The sequence below is a fragment of the Fusarium subglutinans genome (assembly GCF_013396075.1).
Source record: "Fusarium subglutinans strain NRRL 66333 chromosome Unknown NRRL66333_c0000150, whole genome shotgun sequence".
Classification (NCBI taxonomy): Eukaryota; Fungi; Ascomycota; class Sordariomycetes; order Hypocreales; family Nectriaceae; genus Fusarium; species Fusarium subglutinans.
This window is the reverse complement of record NW_023502213.1, coordinates 1-23,912: the sequence shown is the minus strand read 5'-3', so window position 1 is coordinate 23,912 and position 23,912 is coordinate 1. Positions and strand designations below refer to the sequence as shown.

Here is a 23,912-nt window from a genome sequence, read left to right as displayed (position 1 = left end):
TTTTGACGGGGGAATATCGGTACTTGTGCCGTTTCTTGTCTTTTTTCTGGGTTTAATATAGCATCTCATGCCCAACCTTGCTTGTTTGTGCTGTGATCTGCAATCCAACCACTTCCGTTGGGACGCAACACTTCACAGCCAGCTTGATACAACGATCTTGAAAAGACACTTTGGGCAGTGTACGAGTGAGGCGCGAGATGTAAGATAAGCTCAGGTCTATCAGCTTAAATTTAGGCAGTGTACACTCCACACAATCCCTGTATCAACACTACTCCATTACTGTAAGATGTTTCTCACAGGTTTCATCTAGAGTTCTGCCTTAGATACTTTCTCTAGCTTCCCTATCAGCTGAAGACTCGACAGGAAATAAAGTTCGCTCCCAGACGGATCATGCATTAGCTCTGCAGATCCAAAACAGCCCTTCCCGCAAGCCTCCCACTTTCCATCTCCCTAAACACCTCCGTCAACTCCCCCAGCTTCCTCGTCTGATAATGCACAGTAATAACTCCTCTAGCCGCCAAGTTCAGCACATCAATCGCGTCCTGGCGATTCCCCAATATCGACCCAGCAATCTTCAGTTGCTTTTGAACAATGGGCCCAGGCATTGCACTTGCAATTGCGACGGGTTTACCCCCGGGCATTCCAACTCCAACCAACGTTCCACCAGGTCTCAGTAGCTCAAGGCCTTGAGAGTACGCTGCGTTGCTGGACGCACATACGACTACCGCGTTGGCGCCTAGGTTGTCGGCAAGCTTCTTGACCTTGGAGACCAATTCCTCACTGGGTGTCGCTGCATCAATGAATATCTCTGCTCCACTCTCCTTCACCACGTCTTCCTTGCTTGCCTGGTCGATGCCGATAACGCGATATCCAAAGGCTCTTGCTGCGATCTGCGTCACAAGATGTCCCAAGCCTCCTCCAGCGCCTGACACAGCAACCCAATCGCCTGGACTGGCCGTCACTTTGCGCAGCGCTGCGTACGAGGTTAGTCCGGCGCATAACATCGGTGCCGCTACTTCAGAGCTCACACCATCAGGAATAGGTGTCAGGTATCGAGCTGGTACTGTGAGATATTGCTGGAATGTTCCCGGGTTGAACATGCCAGACACAGACTGCTTGGCACAGAGGCCATCCTCTCCAGCGATGCAGTAGACTTAAGAACATGTCAGTTAACCCATTTAATGGAAGAGAAAGTCACATACCACAACTACCACAGATATCTCTCAGCCATTTAACTCCGACTCGATCTCCAATCGCGAAGCCGTGTAGATCTGCACCGTCTCCAATCTGAACAACGGTTCCAACACCTTCATGGCCGCCAATTTGAGCTACATCAACCGAATCAGAGAAGGCCACCTGCCAGCCTTGTGATAAGACCTACTATCAGGAAGCGAGAATGGCATTCCCCAAGAGTTCGTCATGATGGAAAGGTCTGAGTGGCAGACGCCAGAATGAGAACTGCCCTTGTCAGCTCGTGTCTATGATCAGACCTTGAGACTTACAGTTTCACCAACACCTCTCCTGCAGATGGGCTGGGGGTCTCAATGTCTACCACCTTGGTGCTGAGTTCGCCAGGCCTGTCGTAGACAGCAGCCTGGTGGGATAACGGGGCATTGGTGATGATGGCCATGATCAAGCTGTATTGAGTGTGAACAATCTCAGGATGAAGAGGGACCCAGTCAGATTGGTAGTTGACTATAACATTCATGTAGCATAGTATCTATAGATATATGATATTGCCTTCCTAAATACCAAAGGGTTACCATTTAGCTTCCCTTCGGCTCCATCCGACAAATCCGGGTAAGTCTCGCCGAGTCGGAAGTATTGAAGCGATGGCTTCAGACAACCCCAAGATCCCCGCTTCTCAGTACTCCAACGGAAGTTTGAACAGCTTTATAGCGTTAGTCCTTCCAACTTGCTCTTTCGCGTCAGCATTCAAATCCACAGTCCTCCACCACGCCTGCGCTTCCTCAATGTCGTCATATGGTGTATCTGTCAGGATATTAGCTTCGCTCTATCACAGCTTTCATTTTAGGGTCTTTACCTATAGAGTACATGCATCTCTCGAGGCCGATTGTCTCAATGCAGAGCTTCAATCCAGGAGTGAAGAAGTTTCCTGAAGTCGTGATGTAGACATTGTGCTTGAAGTAGTAACTATAGTCTTCCTTTGACGGGCGCGTAGCCTTTTTGCTAGGTTTGTTATACCAGTGGCTGGCTCTCCAGAGATTGAGAGGTATACTGTTCTCAATGTCAGTGAGGTTTCTTGTATCAGGGATTGTGAGCCATACTTCTCCCCCAAATGCCCAGCGACGATCTTGGCACCGGGAAATCTGTCAAAAACTCCTATGATGGGGTCAGTCTCAAAATCTGTGTGATTACATTGTGAAAACTCACCAGATGAGCAAAGCGCGTAGATATGGTACGAAAGATCCAAATGGAACTGCACAGCTGCACCTTGGAGGTGAGGCCGGTCTCCATACAGCGACCCAGGTTGAAGGTCTTTGATCGATACATATCTCGGATGCAAATAAATCGGAACATCCAATTCCTCAACCTTCTTCCAAAACGGATCATACTTGGCAGTGTCAAAACATTCTCGTCCCGATCCTCCCTCGAGGCTCTGATAGTCATTGACAAGTCCACCAAAGAAGCCCAGTTGTTTGACAGCTCGTTCAAGCTCCTGCGCTGCTTCTTCGGGGTTGTGCATCGAGAGAGCTGCAAGTCCACCGAACCTCTCTGGTCTTTTCGCGACCTCGCATGCCAGCCAGTCATTGGCTTCTTTGGCTGTTTGCTCTGCGAGTTGAGGGTTCGTTATGCCCTGGCATCCTGGTGCAGTCAGTGACAAGAGCATGTACTCAACACCTTCGGCATCCATGGTGGCGAGGCGCTTGTCATGGATGTCAAGCAGCTTCGCGGCATGTGCTTCAAGAGCCTTATTGCTGCTGTCGCCAGGGTTGAGAATCGAGAAGGTTTCTTCGAGGAGCCATTTTGTCGAAGGTGTGATAATTGCTTCTTCCACAGCAATGGTACCCCGTTTTGACATGATAGAAAGTGAAGTTGGTTGTTGACTGATTGTGTGCCGTGTGGAATGTACTATTATAGTAAGGTAAATTTGTGACTAGTAGCTTGCATCAACGCAGAGAACCTGGAGTAGATTGCGCTCGGAATGTTTGTAACAAATTAGCAATTTCCTTATCTCATAAATAGAAGGCCACTATCAAGGTAACAGACTCTCCGTAAACTCTCTAATTGGACCGTTGCTCGTCTCCTCCAGTGCGTCTGCATAATTCATCACATGTAACTACCCTGTACCGAGCCGAAGACGCTGCCGGAAATAGACGAAATGGACGATGGAGGGGCTGTCGTGAGGGGCCATCGGAGAGATGCTTCCGATAAATGTCTCCACTTCAGAGGCTACGAAATGGAGGCCCAGAAGTGAAGACGGCACATCATGATCCAATGGTTTGCTGCACAAATCAAGGGCCATCCAAAGAGGTCAAGACAAATAACTAGAAGATTTGGCCTATGCCAGAGCTCGTGTCGTGGATTGTTGTCAAAACGTCTGTCTTACTTACTGTTATCTGTTATCTGTTATCTTATATCTGTTATCTTATATCTGTTATCTTATCTCAAGACAAAATGGCCCACATCTTCGACGTTGCACCTCTTATCGATACCGGATATATCGACGGAAAAAAGGTCGGCAACCAAGTCAAGTACCCAAACACTGGAACCTTCAGCGGCTTCAACAAACCATTTCGCTTAGAGGGTGATATTTTCGATCTCGAAATATCAGGAACTATCCCACCTGAGATAAATGGCACTTTTTACCGAGTCCAGCCTGATCATCGCTTCCCTCCCGTTTTTGAAGATGACATCCATTTCAACGGAGATGGCAACATCACTGCCATTCGCATCCAAAACGGCCATGCTGATTATAAGCAGCGATATGTCAGAACAGACAGATTCTTGGCAGAGACAAAAGAGAGAAGGAGTCTGTTCGGAAGATATCGCAATCCCTTCACGGATTCAGAGTTGGTGAAATCAGTCATCAGAACTTCCGCCAACACCAACATCACCTTCTGGCGAGGAATGCTTCTGGCCTCTAAGGAAGACGGTCCGCCATATGCCATGGATCCAGTCACTCTGGAGACCATCGGACGGTATGACTTTGAAGGGCAGATCCAATCTCCAACAATGACTGCTCATCCCAAGTTTGATCCTGAAACGGGTGAGATGATCTGCTTTGCCTACGAAGCCGGCGGGAATGGCAATGATGGATCGCGCCAGATCGCTGTCTGGACAATTGATGCCAACGGCATCAAGACCGAGGAAGCTTGGTACGAAGCTCCGTTCTGCGGTATGATTCACGATTGTGGCATAAGCAAGAACTACATCGTTCTTCCCATGACGCCCCTAAAATGCAACCCAGATCGTCTCCAAAAGGGGGGAAATCACTGGGCTTGGGATCCCAAAGAGGATCAGTGGTACGGCGTAGTCCCGCGGCGAAACGGAAAGCCCGAGGACATTATCTGGTTCCGGTCTGATAACGGTGAGTTGACTCGGCAATATGATAAGGTGCTTACTGACATGCAGTCAGCATTCCATGGGCATGTTGCAGGGTGCTACGAAAAAGAAGATGGCAACATCGTGTTTGACCTTACGGTAGCAGACGGTAACGTCTTCTTCTTCTTCCCGCCAGAGGATACACCAGCTGGTACCGTTACGAAGCGGAACCGCTTAAACAGCCCTACCAAGCGATGGGTGTTCAATCCAAAGAGTCCTTCGGGGACACGCGTACAGGCCAGTGAAGAGTGGGATACCAGCGGTGAATTCTCCCGTATCGATGATCGCTATGTCACAAAGAAGTACAATCACTTTTGGCAAGCCAAGATTGACGGGTCACGAGAGTACAACGCTGCGAAATGCGGCTCACCAGCTGGAGGACTCTTCAACTGCTTGGCTCACTATACATGGGATGAGAGAACGGAAGATATCTTCTGGGCCGGTCCCTGCGCTACGTTCCAAGAACCATCGTTCATGCCTAAGAAGAATGGCGGAGAAGGTGAAGGCTGGTTGATTGCGCTATTAAACCATCTTGACGTTCTGCGCAATGATGTGGTTATCTTTGATGCACAGAATCTTGCTGCAGGGCCCGTGGCTACAATTCATCTACCGATGAAGCTTAGACTTGGACTTCACGGTAACTTTGTGGATCAGGTGGATATAGAGGAGTGGCAGGTCAGGAGGCAGCCAGGCGGGGATGTTGGCCCTGTGAGGCCGGCGGAGAAGCCTTTGCCCTGGCAGTCGGAAGCTGACAGCATATGAGTGTCGACTGATCATTTGTGAGAAGGATTGGATTGCTCGGTTAGGGTGCGATTGCATTACATGTTGTATTGATCACTGGACTTCTTCTTACAAATAATAATTAACGTAGTTAAGTTTCCTCATAATGAATACCTGATGAACGTTGAAACTATGACCCCACATACGCAAGTAATGCCATTAATGGGTATGTCGATTTAGACCGCAACACTGGGCCACGTAAACGTCTGGAGGCGATATCATCGCTCCATATTGATACAAAAAGGGAATAGTATTCCAAATAGACATATCTCAGTCACAGAGATATCACACATTGGTGTCATGCATCCAAGGACTTAGATCGTCCGCTCGTGCCTTAAACCCGACTTGACCCCAGTCACGATATCAGCGGAGACCTCGGATGAATCTGCAGGCTACGACCAAAAGGCTCCGAGTATGCAGTGACAATGCCACTCCCCTTGAATGTGCGATACCCCTCAGGTCCTCGGATGGTTAGATTTGGGCTCGGAAGGAACGACAACTGCGGGGATGTCATCGGACTCATCCTTCCGATGGACCGTGGATTATTCAGACGCCTCCAAGTGGGACACTTGACCTGTTATTGAAGTGGGGCGTCTTAATGCCGTTACTGAGTTTATAAGTGTGTACGCCATTGTATGCAGCTTCGGACGTCCACCTGAGAGGGAGAAGGAACACAATTTCACATCTCCAGATCAGCATAGACTCCAAACATGCCTGCCGCCAAAACGCCACGTGATATTGAGACTCGTCTCTTCATCAACGGAGAGGTACGTGTGGGACCTAATCAATGAGGTGGAAGGTGACATTGACCTGTGTGTAGTTCGTCGAGTCATCTGATAAGAAGACGTTTGAGCTAAAGTCTCCATCAACTCACCAAGTCGTAGCTGAAGGCATGTCCATCACTCTCTTTAATCATATGTCACTAGACCACAATCTGACAGATTCATAGTCCACGAAGCAAGTGAAAGCGACACCAACGCCGCCGTCGCCGCAGCAAAAGCCGCATTCCCAGCATGGTCCGAACTCTCTCCCAAAGACCGAGGCCAGTACTTCAAAAAGCTTGCCTCACTCATCCTTGAGTCACACCATGAACTAGCATACCTCGAAGCCATTTCTATGGGGAGACCTGTAAAGGGGTACTTTGATGCCTTTGCCGCTGCTGACACGTTCAATTACTATGCCGAGGCTGGAGCGGTGGTGCTTGGTACGAGTAGTCTCAACATGCCTGGACATTTGAACTTTACTCTTCGACAGCCTTATGGAGTCGCTGCGGCGATTATTCCGTGGAATGTGCCGATTCTATTCCTTGCTCTCAAGTCAGCTCCTGCGCTGATGGCAGGAAACACAGTGGTCTTGAAGAGTAGCGAAAAGGCACCGTTGACTGTGAGTAGGTCATCTTCTGTTATGGATCATTTATGCTAATAACTTTCAGTCTGCCAAAGTCGCACAATTGGTCCAAAAGGCTGGTTTCCCACCAGGCGTCTTCAACATCATCTCAGGCCACGGCAAAACATCCGGTGCCATTCTTTCCAGCCATATGGACGTTCGAGTCCTCAGCTTCACTGGGTCAGGTCCAACAGGTCGACTCATCCAAGCTGCTGCTGCCAAGTCCAACCTAAAGAACGTGATCCTAGAGCTTGGCGGAAAGTCTCCGGCCATAATCTTTGATGACGCTGATCTCGAAAAAGCAGCTGCTGAGACGGCATACTCTATCCAGTGGAACAGCGGGCAAGTGTGTATGGCGAACTCAAGGATCTACGTTCATGAGAGCATTGCAGAGACTTTTATTGAGTCGTTCAAGACAAAGTTTCAGGTCATTGCAGCGGGAGACCCGACTGATGAAAAGGTCAACCATGGGCCTCAAGCAGACGAAATTCAATACAACAATGTGCGATCGTACATCGAATTGGGCAAATCATCTGGAAAGCGTATCCTAGGTATGGATCACGAAGCCACTCCCGACGGCTATCTAATCCACCCAACAATCTTCGTCGAGACCCAAGAAGATGCTCGGATCATGAAGGAGGAGATCTTTGGTCCAGTCGTGAATATCAACACTTTCAAGACTGAAGCTGAAGCAATAAGCAAAGCCAATGATACCGAGTTTGGCTTGTATGCGGCGGTGTATAGCAAGAATATCGACAGGGCAATGCGTGTTGCGAAGAGGTTGGAGGCTGGAACTGTTGGTGTCAACTGTACTAGTCCCACGCAGGCGAAGGACATGCCATTTGGTGGGTACAAGACGAGTGGTGTTGGCAGGGAGGGAACTACAGTTAGTCTGAATAACTTCTTGGAGACGAAGACTGTGTTGGTCAAGTTGGAGGAGTTTTAGTATCATAGAGAGGTCTCATAATTCTTGATGATTATAAAAGCACTGCCCTCGGCTCCATCAAGCACTCCCACTGGTGACATTCTTTCAAGTGATTTGATACATGTTTGCATAGTAAACATGTGACATACTACAGCCCATCCTAAATAGTCTTTGCATAAGAATTTACCCACATCTTTGTTGATCTGGGTTTAGCAAGTGCTCCTCGCTCAATCAAGTCCATGTCATAGTCCGTCATCCCCTCCGCCAATTCAAACCTGTCGAACTCTTGCAAAGTCCTCGCTATGCACTTCATTATATGCATCCATGCTAGGCCTCTACCAATGCATCTGTAGGACAAGTATGTTAGCCATAACCCTGCTCTTCCTTTGAGTCGCAGTGGTGCACCACGTGGGAACTTACCCTCTTTGACCAGCCGAGAATGGAACAAAAGCCCGGTACATCCTATCCTTCTTTTCAGATGGCACGTTAAGCCAGCGCTCAGACCTGAATTCAGCTCAATCTTCGAACACTCCCTCATAACGATGTATGGTGTACGGCTGAGCTGAGATGACGTTCTGCCGTTGGCATGTTAGTTGGAACAGGACTTTATCAAGGATAGAATGCACCGAGATCTATCAAGCAGTATCAGGGAGTTTCACTTAGGTCTGGAGGATAGGAAACACCTTCGAATTCAAAGCCCGACTTCGGCACGACTCGGGGCATTGGTGCTGGAGCAGGAGGATAAATACGAAGAGTCTCGCGGATTACAGCATCTAGATAAGGGAGGTTGGCTAAATCGCTATTTGAGTAACTCTTGCCGAGGTTGTTCAGCTCTAGACGTAGACGTTGATCAACATCTGGATGTTTAATCAACATCCAGATGAGATATGTCAGAGTGATAGAAGTTGCTTCGGAGCCAGCAACTCCGATAACGTGGCAGTCAATATCGGCACCAGTTCGATTGAGTTCATTGACTCACATGAATCCGTGGCCAGCAAGTGCGATAGACCAAGCTGAATAGCCATCTTTCGGCTCCCCAGTCGTCGGGTCCAGGTAGCCTGACATCAACGATCCCTGCTTCTTTGACATATCCTGCTTGAGATAATCCTCGACTCGCTCCTTGGAGTAAGAAAAAACACGTTGAAGTCCGTAATAGGCGTCTTTCAGTTTATTGAACGGAAGATATGGTATCAAGGGTATAATCGGTGCAAAAGTGTTTTGCTGAAAGGGTTAGGAACTTAAGCAGAGGGGATGTGTAGTCTGGACTACTCACAAGTCCTATAAGCATAAAGGCGTTGTTGAAGTCAACCACGTATTGATGCTCTTGGCCTGATGTTACTTGGCTAAAGCTTTTGTTAAGGGCTAGATCTCCGATGACGTCTAACATAAAGAACTTACTTTGTGGCGAGTCAGGACAGTCCAAGTTCAGGAACGAAGAGATAAAAACTTACAAAAGTCCAAATAGATCAACCTTCCCTCTTTGTTTGATAACCCCCATCAAGATATCAAGTTGCTCGTCAAACCTTGCCTCATAGTGCTTTAGGTTACCTGGCGAAAACAGGGGCTGTAGATCGCGCCGCTCCGCCATAGCTTGCTTATGATTGATGTAGTTAAATAGACCGGCAAACTTTGGCCCTATACCCGGCTGTATAGTCGCATAGAAATCCGTCTTCAAGAAGCTGCTACACTTTGTGACGAATACGTGGTGGAAAGCTTCAGGTGAAGCTACAGATACCTGGTTTGGGCCGATGCGCACAACGTTGCCGTGCTTCTCGTGTAATTCATGGATAGCCAGAAATCGGTCATCTAGATGCAGATGTTAGAGAAGCTTTGACGTCGGCGAGTTACTCACTTCTTATTGAATGGTAAATTTCCCATGTGCTGCTGATGGCGGCGAGTCGAGGGCCAGGGAACTTGCGCAGGGGACTGAGATATAGACGATAAGTAACTCGGCAGAGGAAATCGATCAATTTGAAGAGTACGATAGCCAGGGTCAAAGATGCAAAGACTCTAAGCCACTTGTGCAGGTGATGGATGTAGACGTGCCAGTCAAGGCTTGAAATGGTAGAATAATCCATTGCTGATGATATTCTCATAACTTTACGGAGCCATGGATATTGCCGATTTGTATTGCCTGGGAGGTCAACTCTTAAATGAGATTGGCATTAGTTATTAGTGCTCTATCCAGTTGGACATAATCATTTTGATCATTGATTCGCTCCCCACTGTGCTCCGAGACTGTTAGCGGGCACTACTCCGCAGGAATCGGTGCATCCCCTCACTTCCGGACCGGCACGGAAGTGAGGGGAGGTGAAGGCTCCCCCACAAGGATCGGACAGGTGGGGGGTCTGTGGGTAGCCGGACACAACGGACCTGTCTATGTTGTATTATAATGCTCGCATTGCTCAATTGGATATCTAGGCGATGGCAGAATTCCCTGTAATAGAAGCTCACATTTGCACCAAGACCTAATTCCCAGTACAGACATACACAACAGGGCCTCAGTCACCGTACTTGTAAGTCAGACCATGAGCCAACGAATCGAGAACGAGAAGTCTGCTCCGCTCAAGATTATTATCTGCGGAGGAGGAATCGCTGGCTTCGCAGCAGCACTGCTCTTGCGTGAAGAACACGACGTTCTGGTCCTCGAATCTTCATCATCCAACGAGGAGCTGGGTGCCGCCATCACGCTCTCCATCAAGGCCACCAGACTTTTGAGAAGAAGCTTCACGCGCGCAGGTTTCGATAAGGATCTCGCCCATTATGTCGAAGCCGAAAAGGTTGGATCAAAATTTGTCACCCTCGCTGAGTATACCGTGCAATATACTGACGCCTCAAAGTTCCAGGAACTGCATTGGAAGGACCTCTCAGTCCTCCTGGAATGGCCAATCAGTGCAGTCACCCAGAAGTATGGTGAACCATGGTGGTATTTCTCCCGCAAGGACGTCCACGCCGAACTTAAACGCGCTGCTCTCTCCAAAGATGGCTTAGGAACGACACCTCGCTTGCAGACAGGCGACCACGTCGAAAGAGTCGACTCGAAAACTGGTTCAGTATTCCTCAAGTCCGGAGAGTCCTACAAGGCTGACTTGATCATCGGCGCGGACGGGATTCGATCTGCGAGTGGTAACTCGGTGTTTGGCAAGCTTGAGACAACACCTGAGGGCCTGTCCGCATATCGCTGCATGATCCGCACAGAGGAGCTGAGGAAGAACCCGCAGACACAGGTTCTGACTGAAAGTGCAAAAGTGCTCATGGTGATTGGTCCCGATAGGAGAATCGTTGTGTATCCTTGCTCGAGCTGGGAGTGGATGAACTTTGTGTGCATTTACCCAGATACTAGCGACCGACGGCTTCAGTGGAGTAGTGAAGTCGAGGTACAAGACATGATGGACAAGTTCAAGGACTTTCATCCTTCTATAGTTACTGCATTGTCGATGGCTTCTAATGCTGGAGTCTGGCAGCTGCGACAGCGCGTGCCTCTACCGACATTGGTCAAGGATTGTTACGCCCTGGTAGGAGATGCAGCACATGCAATGGGTCCACGTACGTCTGCCCTGTCCCCTGAAGTCATATAACCTGTACGAGCACCTAATAACGTTTCATAGATCAAGGCCAAGGCGCCTGCCAAGCCATTGAAGACGCGGAAGCTCTTAGAATAGTCTTGAGTGGTGCCTCGACAGAGGATGTTGAATCCCGACTCAAGATATACGACGAGTTGCGCCTCCAGCGCGTTACTAGGGTAATGGAGAATACGAAGAAAATGGCTCCGCAAGCCACTGACTCGAAGGAGTTTGAGTTCAAGAGTTCACAGACGTATAGTGACTACCACTGGGGCTATAAAGTGGCTGAGGAAGCGGTGGATCTGATGCGTGCGCATGGACTGGCCTTGAAGATCCTGAACGACGAGACTGGGGAGGTTGGATTTGAATGATGTATATCGTAACAGGATAACTAAACTTCTAACATGGACTTCTGTTTTGCTTCTAATTCTCTAATACTCGCGAGAATGGATAATTACTTGCATATGTGATAAAGGTTGAGCCAGTAAGGATTTCTATCAATAAAGATAAAGCTAATCTTCAAGAGCATCGTATATTAATAAACGTTTTAAGTGAAAGTAGCATGTAAAGCCTAAACTAAACCTATCGTGGCCCATCTAAAGCCTTGCCGTGATTATTCTCCTTGGTTTGGCATTGTTGCTTGGCCATCGTACCTAAGCCCGAGAGAAATCAACTTGATACTATACGTGTACAAATGACCTGTTGGTAGATGACAAAGCGCTGCGACCTTCCGTGTGGGCAGATGGACAGCCGGCCAAGGTGGAGGTCAGTATCGGCTCCACTGGTGGACTATCCCGTCGATCCGGGGATGTCAGCGGGTGGACTCCCAGCAGCGCTGAAGCTAGCCAAAGAAGCGCCCAGATCCTCCATCAGGCCGATGAGGTTGCATACTAACAGCGGTGGAGCCTGGTCTGTAGAGAGTAGGTTGCTACGTAGAGTATCGGCCGATAGCCGCATAGCTAATGCCGGGTCCTCGAGTGTACACAATGTCCCTGTTACTCCTGGGTGACTGAGGCCTGGTGTTCCATGCCCTAGTGTGCAGAATGCACGGGCATCGTCATTTTCCTCTCCGTCTAGCATGACTAGAGGCTCGGAAGAGTTCTCATTTGAACCACCGTCAACAGACATCACGGTCTCACCCAGTTTTGAGCTTCGGTTGCCAAGTATGCTATAAGCCCAAAGCACAAGAGCAGCATGGTACGTCGCCACAGCGTAGAAATTCTGCAACGTCGTAGGTGGAAACTCGCGAGCCCTTCTCAGAACTTGACCCGCGTGCCATATTGCAAGTCGAGCAGCTGGTGATTGCCTCCACTCACTTACGATGGGCGCTACCCTCCTCGCCTCGTCTTCCCCTTCTTTACCCGCAAAGCGTTGTATATGGGCCATAGGAGCATGAAGAGACATCATGACGTATTCCAGCAAGAGGCGAATCTCCTGATGTGCGACGTGTCTCTCACAGTACATACGGATAGCGATCAGATCTTGGTACAGGTCGCGTTGGCGACTCATACACCATGATTCCATTCGGCGTCTTTTAGCCTCGGGGGCTGAAAAGAGGAGTGTGAATTGTTGTTGAAGGTCCCATACTTGATTGGCAAGCGCGTGGATAACGGCAAAACAACACAGTTGTAGGTCAGTCTGTCCAGGGCATGTGTCTAGGACTGTGACATCAGCCAGAACCTCGGTGAGTAGCAGGCGTCGCGATCCGCTAGTACAGCACAATAACTCTTGTCTCCATTCTTTCGAATTCTCTGCAAACCATACGCTGGGCGGGTATGGAACCGCCATGTTCAATTCAGCATAGCTAATCGTCGGTGCCTGGAAATACGCCATCGATACCTGAGAGTCATGGATGAAAGCGCGGATTGTGAGGCGCTTTAGTGACTCCCTCATGGACCAGGCCTTCCACACGGCATCAAGCTCTTCAGAGTCGATTTCGGGACGTCCCGCAAACTCTTGATCGGGTGGTGAGGAGAAAGCCCCGGCCTGGAACAGCATAGTATATCCCGGCTGCATAAAGCTGCACGCAATCTCAGTTTTCCGCTTCAGGCCGCTCCAGGCTCCGACTTCCAAGGCCCTCAAGTACGCCTGAAGGGCCTGAAGATCTCTCGTGGTGCTGTTATCACTCTCGTATAGCTGTGCCATTGCTCTGCGAAGGATCTCATGCATCGTGAAGCTTGCTACCGATAATTCGTCCAGTCGAGGCTTTCATCAAAAGAGTAGATCTTTCTCTGTTACTTCCTGCGCCCAAGTTGATGACGTCCTGGCCATGAAAGGAGTGCTGAAACCTAGAGGGATGCCATGAAGTCCAGGCACAACGTTGGTAAGCTTCTGGCCGACCGCTAAATGACGGACCAAGAGAATGATTGTTGGTGAACGTTAAATCTTCATTCTCGACTGTTTTATCATGAGCAGCTACTGCAGCGTCAAAGCTGGTCATGTCGCCGAGTGCGCCCACAGTTAGATCCAAAAGTCCGGAATCGAACCATGAAAAGTCCACGTCCTCAAAAATGGATGGCAGTAGACAGATATCTCCAACATCAGCGCACTGCGACTCGATAGTTGCACCATTCGCAGACCGATCTTGGTTTTCAGTCCCAGTCATTGCTTCTTCTTGATCCAAAGTTCCCGATTCTTGACTGACTTCCGATGACCTGGCCTGTCTCTCTTGAGACCTTGTATTGAAGCAGGGCGAGCCAAAACTGGGATCCGAACATTCTATGCCCTTCGCTTGACACCGTTTACAAGGCTTCAAGTCACTGCACTTGGCTTTTGCACGTACACAAGCCTTGCAGGCCTGAGAAGCACGATCTATTCGTCTTGGGCCATGAGGTTTATCCCGGGCTCGAGCGTGAGCTGACTCATGCCGTTGGAGTAAATCAGCGCGATTGAAACCCTTCGGACAGAGGCGACAGCGAAATTGGCGGTGGTTTTGGTGAGCTTGGACATGTCGTCGAAGGTGGTCAGGTCTTTCATAAGATTCTCTGCATACGAGGCAGACGTGTTTATCGCTCTGGTGGGACATTTAAGCTGCTGGTAGTGGATAGAGAACCTGACCAAGGACAAAATCGGGATCTGGAGGAGAGAATCTCTTTGAGTTTCGTAGCCCCCCCACTAATTAGGCTACGGGAAATAGTGAGTGTGGGGATGTGGGCTCCCGAAGTGCGGGGGAGAATACGGAGTAAGGAGTACCAAGAACTATAAAAATATCTTGTGATCAAAGATTGAGAGAGGCAACAGCTCCAGCGCACAAAGTTAAAGAATGTCAATAAATACAGATTGGAAATTTGAAAATTCATCTTTGGCGATCTATACTTCTACTGGTTCCTTGTTAACGGACCAAGAGATAGATTTCGGACAGCGGACATATCGTCAAGTAACCACAAGCATAGTTGAATACAGTGCAAAAGACAAACACGGATTAAGTTCTACTCTATCGCAATACCAAGAGCTTCAGCAGCTAGGATATCCTTAATCGGCTTTGTCCCTGACAATGATCAGATACCCCCGTATGTAGGGAGCTTTGTTCCTCCTCCCCCCTGTAATGGAATCAACTCTTTCAACACTCTCCTAAGTGTTACTCTGCTGTGCGCGCCACAAAGAGAGATTAGCACCATTCTTGAGGATGCCCGTTTGATAAGGTACCGCGAAGTTAGGATCAAACTCATCATAAACAATGCCGGTGCCATGTTTGAAGTGAGCTTGAATCCGGCCCTCGGTAGCAACAAAAGGAGGGGGGCCATCGCCATAAATGTATTCCTCAACCTCCTTGTCAAGGCATACGTAACGGCCTTTGAGGCGTTGATTGCGCATCATGGAAATGCTGACCTTGATCCTTTCACTGGCGGGTCGATGCCTCCAGCCTAATTTGTCCCGAATATCGGCCAACATGGTAGCATGGTTTCCATGGTCCCTGACCAAAGAGAGAAAGCTGAGGTCCACAGATTTTAGTGTTGATGGGAGCTGGCCGAGAAACGAAATAATGTCATCCTGTTTGACTCGCAACCCGGAAAGCCCAAAGTGTCTTACTTTTGCATTTGATAAGCTGCCAACGGGAAAGATATCAAAGAGTGATAGATAATCTTCCATATCGCAGAACCAAGAACCTAAATCATCGTTCATCTGCAAGACTACTTCCTCCAGGTCGGTCGCTTGGGCTAGAAGACTGGATATTCTGCCATTCCTGTAAATATCCAAATCTTCAGCCTCAAAATTCGCACGGTACCCAGTTGTTAGAGACAAAACAAGGCGCCTGAAGCCCGGCCGTGCCACAATCTTGCAGAGATTTTCATACTCTGTATTTGGCTTGTCAAAAAGAGTGTAGTCGATCCCAGTGGGTAGTTTGTGACTATCCACAACAAGTTCGGAGATTGAAAGCTTGTCTGCGTAATCGGCCAGAGTTTTTGTAACGATACAGAATCCTCGCCACTGTCTTCTCTCGTCGTCATTTTCCCACCCTTCTGGGCAATCTTCAGGGGTATGCCCAAGCCCGAGAATGTCATCACATGGCCAGGCGCGAGGAACTGGATATACAAACCCAGATGGAAATGCTCGAATCATTGGTGTTTCGTAAAGTGGCATAAAGAGAAACCCGTGCGCCGCTGGTGTAAGGGTGACTCTTCTGAGCTGCGGGAACCGTTGTATGGCATACCGAAAAGCTTCTTCATCTGCGTTTGATGACAGCACATCCCTTTGTTGATCCAAGAGGCCTGTATAATACGCCAAAGAGTCTCGAGAGGGCAGTAGGTTATCAATTTGCTTCCGCACTTCGAGGTCGCACTGGTATCCATCATTAAGCAGCAATCTGCCCTTGGAGAGACCGATGCTATCTTTGCAAAGACGAACAAAATCCCTCGAGATCTGTTCCTTGTCCTCGTTGGCAGCACAGTCATCAGAATCATTCTCATCCCCGCTATAGCCGCAGGGGCCGTAGCCGTCTGTAATGGGAATTTTCCTCAACACGGCGTCGTCCCATATAATCTCTTTCACCCTATGACGGAAAACGTCATGGTTGGCGACTGCGAGGAACACCTCAATGTTGCGTGGGTTAGCAGAGATAAAAACGCGGTTGAGTCTCAAAGGCGACTTTTCTCCCAAGGTTCGACAAGTCAGACGTAAGTTTTTGATGTCGCGATTGCAAAGCAGACTGCACAGAGAACCAAGCAGCTCGTTTGGTAGTGCTTGTAGTGCAGGCGAGGGACTGTCGGACGAGCCCATGGTTGCAGTTGACAGTCTTCGTAGTTGTAAATAACAAGTTCCTGGAGAGTGATAAGCGGGGAAAAGAGAAGAATTTATAGAGGTCGATATTTGTCTGTTCAGTGAAATGATGTTATCGTGTCACAGACTTTGAGTGGTACAAAGATTCAACAGAACCTACTTGGGGGGGACTTCATGTTTTGTACAAGGCGCTGACTAATTAAGTGGATATTAGGGGTCAAGGTTAGTGGGTAATGGGGTAAATCCAGTTTCCAAGTTCTGAGTTCTGTGTGGTGATACAAGCTCTCCGCCACAAGCCGCAACAACGAATCAGCAATGGGACGATCTCTCTATCTGGGCATGTGTATGGATGCCGGGCTTCGCCGAAATACATTTTGATGACTGTGGCAAGCCAGCAGACGAATTTGGCAGAGCCATGAACCATACATTCTTATGCACTCTTCATGTCTAATCCCGCAATCCTTCATTGGCTAACTGTGATAAGAGTGTTATTTTGAGTTAATAGAAACCGCCACTGCTGATGCTTACATCACGCGCTTCACACGATAAGGTTCGAAGTTTAAAGGTGGTTTGAGCTCTAATACACAAAGGCAAAGAACACCTCCGGGCAATATGGTCATTGCCCACGATTGATAGTAAAAGCTTATGAAGCCCCAGCGAAAGTATCAAGCCCGTGCACTAGAGCGTCTCAATTAACTGCAGCTCTTGGAAAGCAATATACCCGTAGACTCAACTAGATTGAGGTTTCAAGAGGCTTCAGTTCAAAGACCCAAGGGCAATAGGAAAGATTGGGTTGCTCTCCGCTTAAGGAGGCTCCCCCGGAGGGTAGTCATGAAAATTTCTCTATGAACATTGAAGAAAACCTCCTCTATCAGAAGAAAATTGCCTCTTTTGGCACTGAAGATAGCTTCAAGAAGAGGCGTGTGAGGCGCGTGATGTAAGCGTCAGCATTGGCGGTTTCTATTAACTCAAAATAAGACTCTTATCAAATATACTCCATTGATAATTGCAGCTCATGTCGACTCCAAAAGACAGATCCAACCAACACACTGAAGGGTCCCTACTAACCTCAACTTTTGGAACGCAATATGCGCATGGCTTGACAAGGCTGGGACTTCAGGAGGCTGCAGCTCCAATACGAAAGTAAAAGAACAAATGCTAACTCAAATGGGCAAGACACTCATTGTCCTCTGTATTAGTGGTCAATTAGAAAAGGACTTATCAAGATATATTCATTGCGCTCATTAATTCCTCAAGTCTAGCTTTTGTCTGAAAAACCTCAATATTCCAAGACCCGCATCCAATAGGTATAAAAAGATAGAACTAGCACGGAGAAGACTTGTAAATCTTTGGTTATGTCACAGCAACAAGCGATCCAAACTTCACTGATTTCTGACCAAATCCTGAACTTTTCTCCTTATATCATCTTTGTCTCTTTGACGACATCTACTCTACCCCTCTGGTAACCTCTCACCATGGGTTACCACAAGAAGACAGTTGTGTCACTCTTTAGGTGTGCACTACTCATTCCCTCTCTTCTGACACCCTGGGTCACTGCATCCTCCCCCGCTCACCATGCACCCCTCAACCAAGCGGATCGAGGGGTTGGCAATGAAGACCTGCATGTGAAGTCCATCGGGTACATGTCAGAAGAGACTCAGGCCTCAGCAGCACTTAGTCTTCCTGTAACGTCCACCGCTTCTACCCACGGCGGCACAACCAAGAAAGACATAGACTACACCGATTTTGACGTCGATGTCAAGAGTCTCTTCCCCGAGGGACACATTCTCTCAAATTCTTCTAATCTACAGTATGGCCTCACTGCCTTGGGAGGCTCCAAGTCTGGCGCGATAGACACTGCCAGCTCGAGGTCCGGCTATCTACTCGCTGTTGGGGAGTCACATGGACTAACCCAGCTCCGGAAGAGAGATGGCCAACCAGATCCTTTCGTTTTCCTTGACTGCCCGGCCAACGTACTGGACCAACCCGCCAACCAAACCCAGAAGGCTAGAGTCGTGTGTACAAGTGAGGATGTCGATGGCTGCTTTAGGGTGATGGAGCGTGGAGTTGAAGGCACTTTGGTAGAGATGCCAGAAGAGTGCGCACCAAATTCGTTCGCTCGAGCAGTCTCAATAGAGCTTGCTGAAGGTATTTCATTTTTTGTTTGTTCGCCCTTTACACGAAATTTATTAATTAACACCTTCAAAGACCAGACTATGCCAAATCACCTGACAAAGCAAAATACCACCACGTCCCCAATCTACGAGTTCTCCTTTGACTTCAACAAACACGAGCTGCGAGACGACGCGAAAGTCGCCATACGAATCGATATGACAAACATCAAAGGACACTGGGACGGGTTTCTCGATTCTCCTGGTATTGAGAAGCGGGATGTTGAGGGCAAATATCTTTTGTCTCTTCAAACAGATTGGAAGAATACTTTACAGCATGGAAACCAGTTCCAAAGCATCAACAATGAAGGGCCATACAGGGTCGTAAAGGACTTAAGTACGCAGGTCTTTTGGCAAGCTTCCGACAGCTGTCCCGTAGGGGACGAGAACTATCATGAGGGTATCGGAGCTTTTATCCAGGGCAACGTCGATGCCAACATATTCTATGCTATCACAGTCATAGTAAGTATTCCGCCTTTTCTATCTATTCCTACTTCGATTTTGCTAATACGGTGCTGTAGGCATCTTCAACCAAAGGCTCTTCAACTGTCGACGTCGAAGATGCCCATGGCTTTATCCACGTCACTGGCCACACGGATTTGACCTTTGGAGTTGGCGGCGTGGGTCGTCTCGATATAGGCCTGGCGGGACAGGGCAACCCTGCCAAGAGCGGGCAATTCTATGAAGGCTTCCAAAGCCAAACGATTAGTGCAGGGGCTTTGTGGGGAACCATGAAGCTCACACCCTATATCCGTCGACAAACGTATTTGGCCACGTCTCCCATGGATGGGTTCCCGTCTACCGGACTTAATCATGAGGTGGCCTTAAACGGACGCCTGATTACACAAGTCAAGACTGAATTGGGCGACTTTCCAGCCTCGTTTCCTCGTGTTATGTTTGAAGATGAGTTGGATAGACTGAGAAAGCACCACAAGAAAACCGAGATGGAGACTCTTAGCAGTAACGAGCTTTATGGAGACGGAGGCGAGAGAGGCAGCACCATACAAATCGGACATAATCTCACTTTCGGGCTCGACCTGTTCTTCAACATATTACCTGATATCCAGGGACAACAACCAGTTCAACAGTCCAGTCCTGCATCTGTGAGTTTCCAAGAATCATTTCCCCTCTAGACCTACTAAGTTGGAACTACTACAGTTACGTGTTGCCAGCGAGACAGAAGCCAGGTGGGATATCCCGCCAGCTAAGGACGGCACAGTTTGTCCTCATTCATCATCCTCGTAAGCAAATTTTACTACCGATCATGTACATAATAGCGTGAACTAACAAAGTTTAGGAGTCTACTTAGACAAGGGATTGTCAACAAGTAAGCACAGTCCGATACTGAAAGTGACTATCTAGAAAACACACTAACGGATAAACAAGATACTTTCTTGGCTGGAAAAAGTACAATGATTCGGCTATTCTCTTCGCTGACAACGTAAGTCACTATCGGCATGCATGAGCATCTTATTCTAACTAATATATTTAGTCAGCTCCTCATCACGAACTCTGCTACTCGACCAAACGCAAGCGATCAATCGAGGATTTCCCTTCACCAGGAAACCAGTCTGCTCCCATATCCACTAAAGCATTCAATAAGAGAGGAATATGGGGACCTAAGCACTACCTCGGACCTGTGAATATATTTGGCTATGTCATCGGCGCCCTCTTCTTTGGACGAAAAAAGCCCGGTGATATCAACTGTAAGAACGGGCGATGCGCAACTTGCCTTGATTTCAAAGACCCTGATGGCTGCTGCGGCTGTGTTTGTATGCAATGCATTTGGGGTCCTCGTGGCGATATACCACCATGTGAAAAGTGCACGAGTGAGGAGGACAAGAATGAAGCGCCATGGCCAGGTACCCATGTGAAAAGGGACCGAATCAGTGGTAACAACGTTCCCGCGCCAAAAGGTGAGGGATGGGCTCATTTTCTCAAGAACCCTTTTTCCGTTCGTGCCCGAACCGTCACTCCTGGCTGGAAGGATGTCAAAGTCAACGGCGTCTCGTACGCTCCTCCTAAGAAAGGAAATTCGGCACCATTCAAATACCCGATGTTTCCCCAGGACGTGAAAAAGGTATGGGAAGGGGCCGATGGTGGTATCTACGACTCTATTTCCTACTACTGGGGAAATACCACAGCCGACTGTACCGACTGGAGTCTCGGGCTCAATAAAACACGCGACATGACCCATGACCCCGTGCGCGACTGGATTCCGTCAGCATATGAAAGTAAGTCTACTGCTGAAACCTACTCCATAAACATGACTACTAACACTTGGTCTCTCTCTCAAGCCGAGCACGTTTACGAGGGCCAGAATATGGGCCAATTCTTTACTCAGTGGCTCACTAAGGGCCAGATTGAAAGGCAAACGCCCCATCCAGGACTCACAAATGGAAAGGTTGATGCGGCCTGGGTCGAGGACTGGATCATGAGCTCCGGCGAAGACCTTCCATGGACCAATCCTGTGGATCCAGGCGAGGAATACTCCTTGTTCGGCCTAATCCATTCGGAGCTCGGCAACAATTATCACAAGGACCGTCTCGCAATTTTGCAGGCGAGATTGAATCGCAAGAAAGAGAATGTGGGCGCCTCTTTGTCTAGAGACTCTAAGGAACAGCACTAACAATACTAGGTCTTCGACTTGTCCAACTTTTACTCCGATGACAAATACCGATTGAAGATGAGTCATGACCAGCAGTGGAGCACAGTCAAAGAAATAGGTGAGCATATTCCCGCTTTGACATGCGCACTTGAGACTTATGAAGTTTTTCCTCGCAGGCCTTACCTTCAATTACTTGAACAACGATACCATCTGGGACATGTGGTGTGATACTTACTCCGGTGTGTACGACTGGCTGGAAAAGTTTGACCAATTTTACACGGTTGTCAAAGGCCCCGGTGATCCAGATGTGTCCCTAGCTGAGGAATGGGGTAAGTATAACCGAGTAGTCCTCGACTCTGCTGTCAAGATCAATGGCGATGGTTGGGACTGGGCCTTCGAAAATCGACAGTGAGTTTATCTACCCCTTACAAGAAGATGTGCGCTAATCTAGGCCCTATTATCAGCACCAACAATCCGGCTATGCGGTTTTCGCGTGAAGAGGCAATTTGGCAAGCCATACGCGCCAGGAACCCCAAAGCGGACGTCTTTCATCTGAAAAAGTCTTGCCGCAACCTTCCCCCCACAACTATCGTTTAGCAAATGGTAACGTGGAGAGCTTGGGCGGTGCGATGCTGTAACTGTGGCCTATTGTGCCAAGCTACTTAGTTTAAAATCTCGATTTACCGTGTCGGATAAATAAAATCACCCCACTCTATATATTACCTGTTCTCCAGTGGCTGCCCTTCTTCCATCGACAGTCCATTAGATCTCGGGCCACATTAACTTCGGCACCATCCTTGTTCAAGTTCGATGGGTCTATTAGTCTATCAACCCTGGTAACAACTATTTCAAGCCGATTGTAGCCCTGTGTGTGGAGCTGGATCGCTTCGATGTTTGTCAAGAATTTCCAGTAAGTGGAGATGTCTACAATATTTATATCATACCTGCAAGCACCTCCAAAAGATCTGTCAATTGATACGACTCGCTGCCGGTCATTCGCCTCTCTATATATAATATCAAGAAATCCAAGATAATTAAAAACAATCAGAATGTCAAGGATGCTCTTCAGGATTATAGTTTCTATCTACTTTGAAAGTCTTGCAGCGTTTGCTAAGCAAGCCACGTAGGACAACCCGCGTTAGTCCCTAAGTTCAAGTATCTTGCTAAAGATGTTAGACACGGCTTAACAACCTAACAAAGGAAATTCCGAAAGAATGATCCAAGATAAAATTCAGACCCTTGTTGAAAGTATCGACAACAGCATCTGCGAACAGCGCTCAGATGATAGCACGAACCATACCATCGACACTGAAGAAGTCATAGCGCTCAGACGATGGCACGAACCATACCATCGATACTGAAGAAGTCATAGACTAAACCATCGATACTGAAGAAGCCATAGACCAAACCATCGGCACCGAAGAAGTTATATTATTGAAGTTTCCATATAATTGGGATTACTTAGGTTACACATAAAGTATACAGCTCATAACACCTTAGGTAAACTTAGTATAGTTTAGTATACCTAAACTTAGAGGACCTTAGACTAAGTATATATTTCTAGCACCCCTGCTTGGTTGAATGTCAATTAACCTCTGTATTTTCTCCGGTGAGGATAGCAGGTGCATTTGGGATATTGGTGACTTCTTCAGCATCGATGATTTGGGTCATGCCCTCGTCTAAATGCCACTAGCTCGAGCTATTGTTAATAGCCAAGCCATCGCGAAGACCGAGCCTGAATCAAGGGAGTGAGGCCTTTGACGCCGCGCGCGACGGCCATGTCCCTTATTGGATGAGCATGCTGCTAGGAGCAGTTGTTTTAGAAGTTTGGGAGTAAGAAGGAGCGTCAAAGGCAACAGGAGACGAAGTGCCATATTTCGCTGAAGTACCTAGTGTTTATAAAAGTATGGGTTCTTTTGGGGGCTTTTAATCGATCGTCGCTGCTAGGAGCGGTTGTTTTAGAACTTCCGAGCGAGAAGCAGTGTGGGTAGTAGAGGGGCAAGCCAAGGGGGCGGAGGGGCTTATCGTCGACCAGTGGGGACTCATATCAGCAAACGGGACAAGACGGAGTCAATCCGTTAACTAAAAGCCCATCGTGTTAAAAAATATTATGTATTAATCTTATAAACTTAATTAGCTTGTATTCTCTTAACTTTTAAAGCTTCCAGTTACTAGCCTAGATATAACTTACCTTAGTAAAAGTATTAATACTTTAACTTTTCTAGCTAGCCTAAATAACTTAGTTAATAGAACCTTTAACAGTTTAACCTTTTTACTATAGTTATATATAATCCTTCTTAAAGTTATTTAATAACTTTAATTATTAGCTTTCTAATTACTAAATATATTTTTATGCCTTTAGTGCTTTTTATAATACTATAATTTCCTCTAGCTAGTTATAATTATCTTTTAATAACTTTATATTCTTTTTATTACTATTATTAAGCTTATTATCCTTCTTTATATTAAGCCTTTATAGCTTTTATACCTTTTTATAACTAAAGTATAAAAAGTAATAAGTATTTAAATTAGGGGTAACTATATAGAATACCTTATAGCTAAATAGGGTAATCTTAATATAGTATTTTTTATTAATATTATTATTTTCTTTAAACTTTTTAATAGCTTAATAAAGCTATAAATTACTTTTTTTAAAACTAATATATAATTTAGTAATACTTTTAAAAGTACTAATA

The 23,912-nt window shown here is 47.5% G+C and overlaps 8 protein-coding genes across 8 annotated transcripts; 4 read left to right on the top strand and 4 right to left on the bottom strand.

Moving 5' to 3' along the window:
* Window positions 1-450: 450 nt before the first annotated feature.
* On the bottom strand, window positions 451-3,043 carry FSUBG_9589 (2 3-dihydroxybenzoate decarboxylase; the record flags this gene model as incomplete). Its single annotated transcript, XM_036688117.1, has 8 exons — window positions 451-485; window positions 632-1,153; window positions 1,203-1,328; window positions 1,382-1,458; window positions 1,503-1,695; window positions 2,045-2,238; window positions 2,289-2,343; window positions 2,395-3,043. The coding sequence occupies 8 exons, from the start codon at window positions 3,041-3,043 to the stop codon at window positions 451-453; spliced, it is 1,851 nt and encodes a 616-aa protein (XP_036534885.1).
* Window positions 3,044-3,639: 596 nt separating this feature from the next.
* FSUBG_9588 (beta-carotene 15 15 monooxygenase) lies at window positions 3,640-5,328 on the top strand (the record flags this gene model as incomplete). Its single annotated transcript, XM_036688116.1, has 1 exon — window positions 3,640-5,328. The coding sequence occupies one exon, from the start codon at window positions 3,640-3,642 to the stop codon at window positions 5,326-5,328; it is 1,689 nt and encodes a 562-aa protein (XP_036534884.1).
* Window positions 5,329-6,056: 728 nt separating this feature from the next.
* On the top strand, window positions 6,057-7,678 carry FSUBG_9587 (aldehyde dehydrogenase n-terminal; the record flags this gene model as incomplete). Its single annotated transcript, XM_036688115.1, has 4 exons — window positions 6,057-6,113; window positions 6,167-6,240; window positions 6,288-6,729; window positions 6,779-7,678. 4 exons carry the CDS (start codon window positions 6,057-6,059, stop codon window positions 7,676-7,678), a joined length of 1,473 nt encoding a protein of 490 aa, XP_036534883.1.
* An 844-nt stretch (window positions 7,679-8,522) lies between these two features.
* Window positions 8,523-9,735, bottom strand: FSUBG_9586 (cytochrome P450 monooxygenase 67; the record flags this gene model as incomplete). Its single annotated transcript, XM_036688114.1, has 5 exons — window positions 8,523-8,580; window positions 8,637-8,878; window positions 8,931-9,054; window positions 9,109-9,463; window positions 9,510-9,735. The coding sequence occupies 5 exons, from the start codon at window positions 9,733-9,735 to the stop codon at window positions 8,523-8,525; spliced, it is 1,005 nt and encodes a 334-aa protein (XP_036534882.1).
* Window positions 9,736-10,185: 450 nt separating this feature from the next.
* On the top strand, window positions 10,186-11,591 carry FSUBG_9585 (salicylate hydroxylase; the record flags this gene model as incomplete). The annotated part of the gene is made up of 2 exons (XM_036688113.1): window positions 10,186-11,203; window positions 11,266-11,591. The coding sequence occupies 2 exons, from the start codon at window positions 10,186-10,188 to the stop codon at window positions 11,589-11,591; spliced, it is 1,344 nt and encodes a 447-aa protein (XP_036534881.1).
* A 418-nt stretch (window positions 11,592-12,009) lies between these two features.
* Window positions 12,010-13,389, bottom strand: FSUBG_9584 (uncharacterized protein; the record flags this gene model as incomplete). The annotated part of the gene is made up of 1 exon (XM_036688112.1): window positions 12,010-13,389. One exon carries the CDS (start codon window positions 13,387-13,389, stop codon window positions 12,010-12,012), a length of 1,380 nt encoding a protein of 459 aa, XP_036534880.1.
* Window positions 13,390-14,790: 1,401 nt separating this feature from the next.
* FSUBG_9583 (uncharacterized protein) lies at window positions 14,791-16,437 on the bottom strand (the record flags this gene model as incomplete). Its single annotated transcript, XM_036688111.1, has 1 exon — window positions 14,791-16,437. One exon carries the CDS (start codon window positions 16,435-16,437, stop codon window positions 14,791-14,793), a length of 1,647 nt encoding a protein of 548 aa, XP_036534879.1.
* A 1,475-nt stretch (window positions 16,438-17,912) lies between these two features.
* Window positions 17,913-21,813, top strand: FSUBG_9582 (uncharacterized protein; the record flags this gene model as incomplete). Its single annotated transcript, XM_036688110.1, has 10 exons — window positions 17,913-18,585; window positions 18,646-19,070; window positions 19,130-19,711; window positions 19,767-19,849; window positions 19,906-19,935; window positions 19,995-20,049; window positions 20,101-21,195; window positions 21,247-21,334; window positions 21,393-21,624; window positions 21,681-21,813. The coding sequence occupies 10 exons, from the start codon at window positions 17,913-17,915 to the stop codon at window positions 21,811-21,813; spliced, it is 3,396 nt and encodes a 1,131-aa protein (XP_036534878.1).
* Between the last annotated feature and the right edge of the window lie 2,099 nt (window positions 21,814-23,912).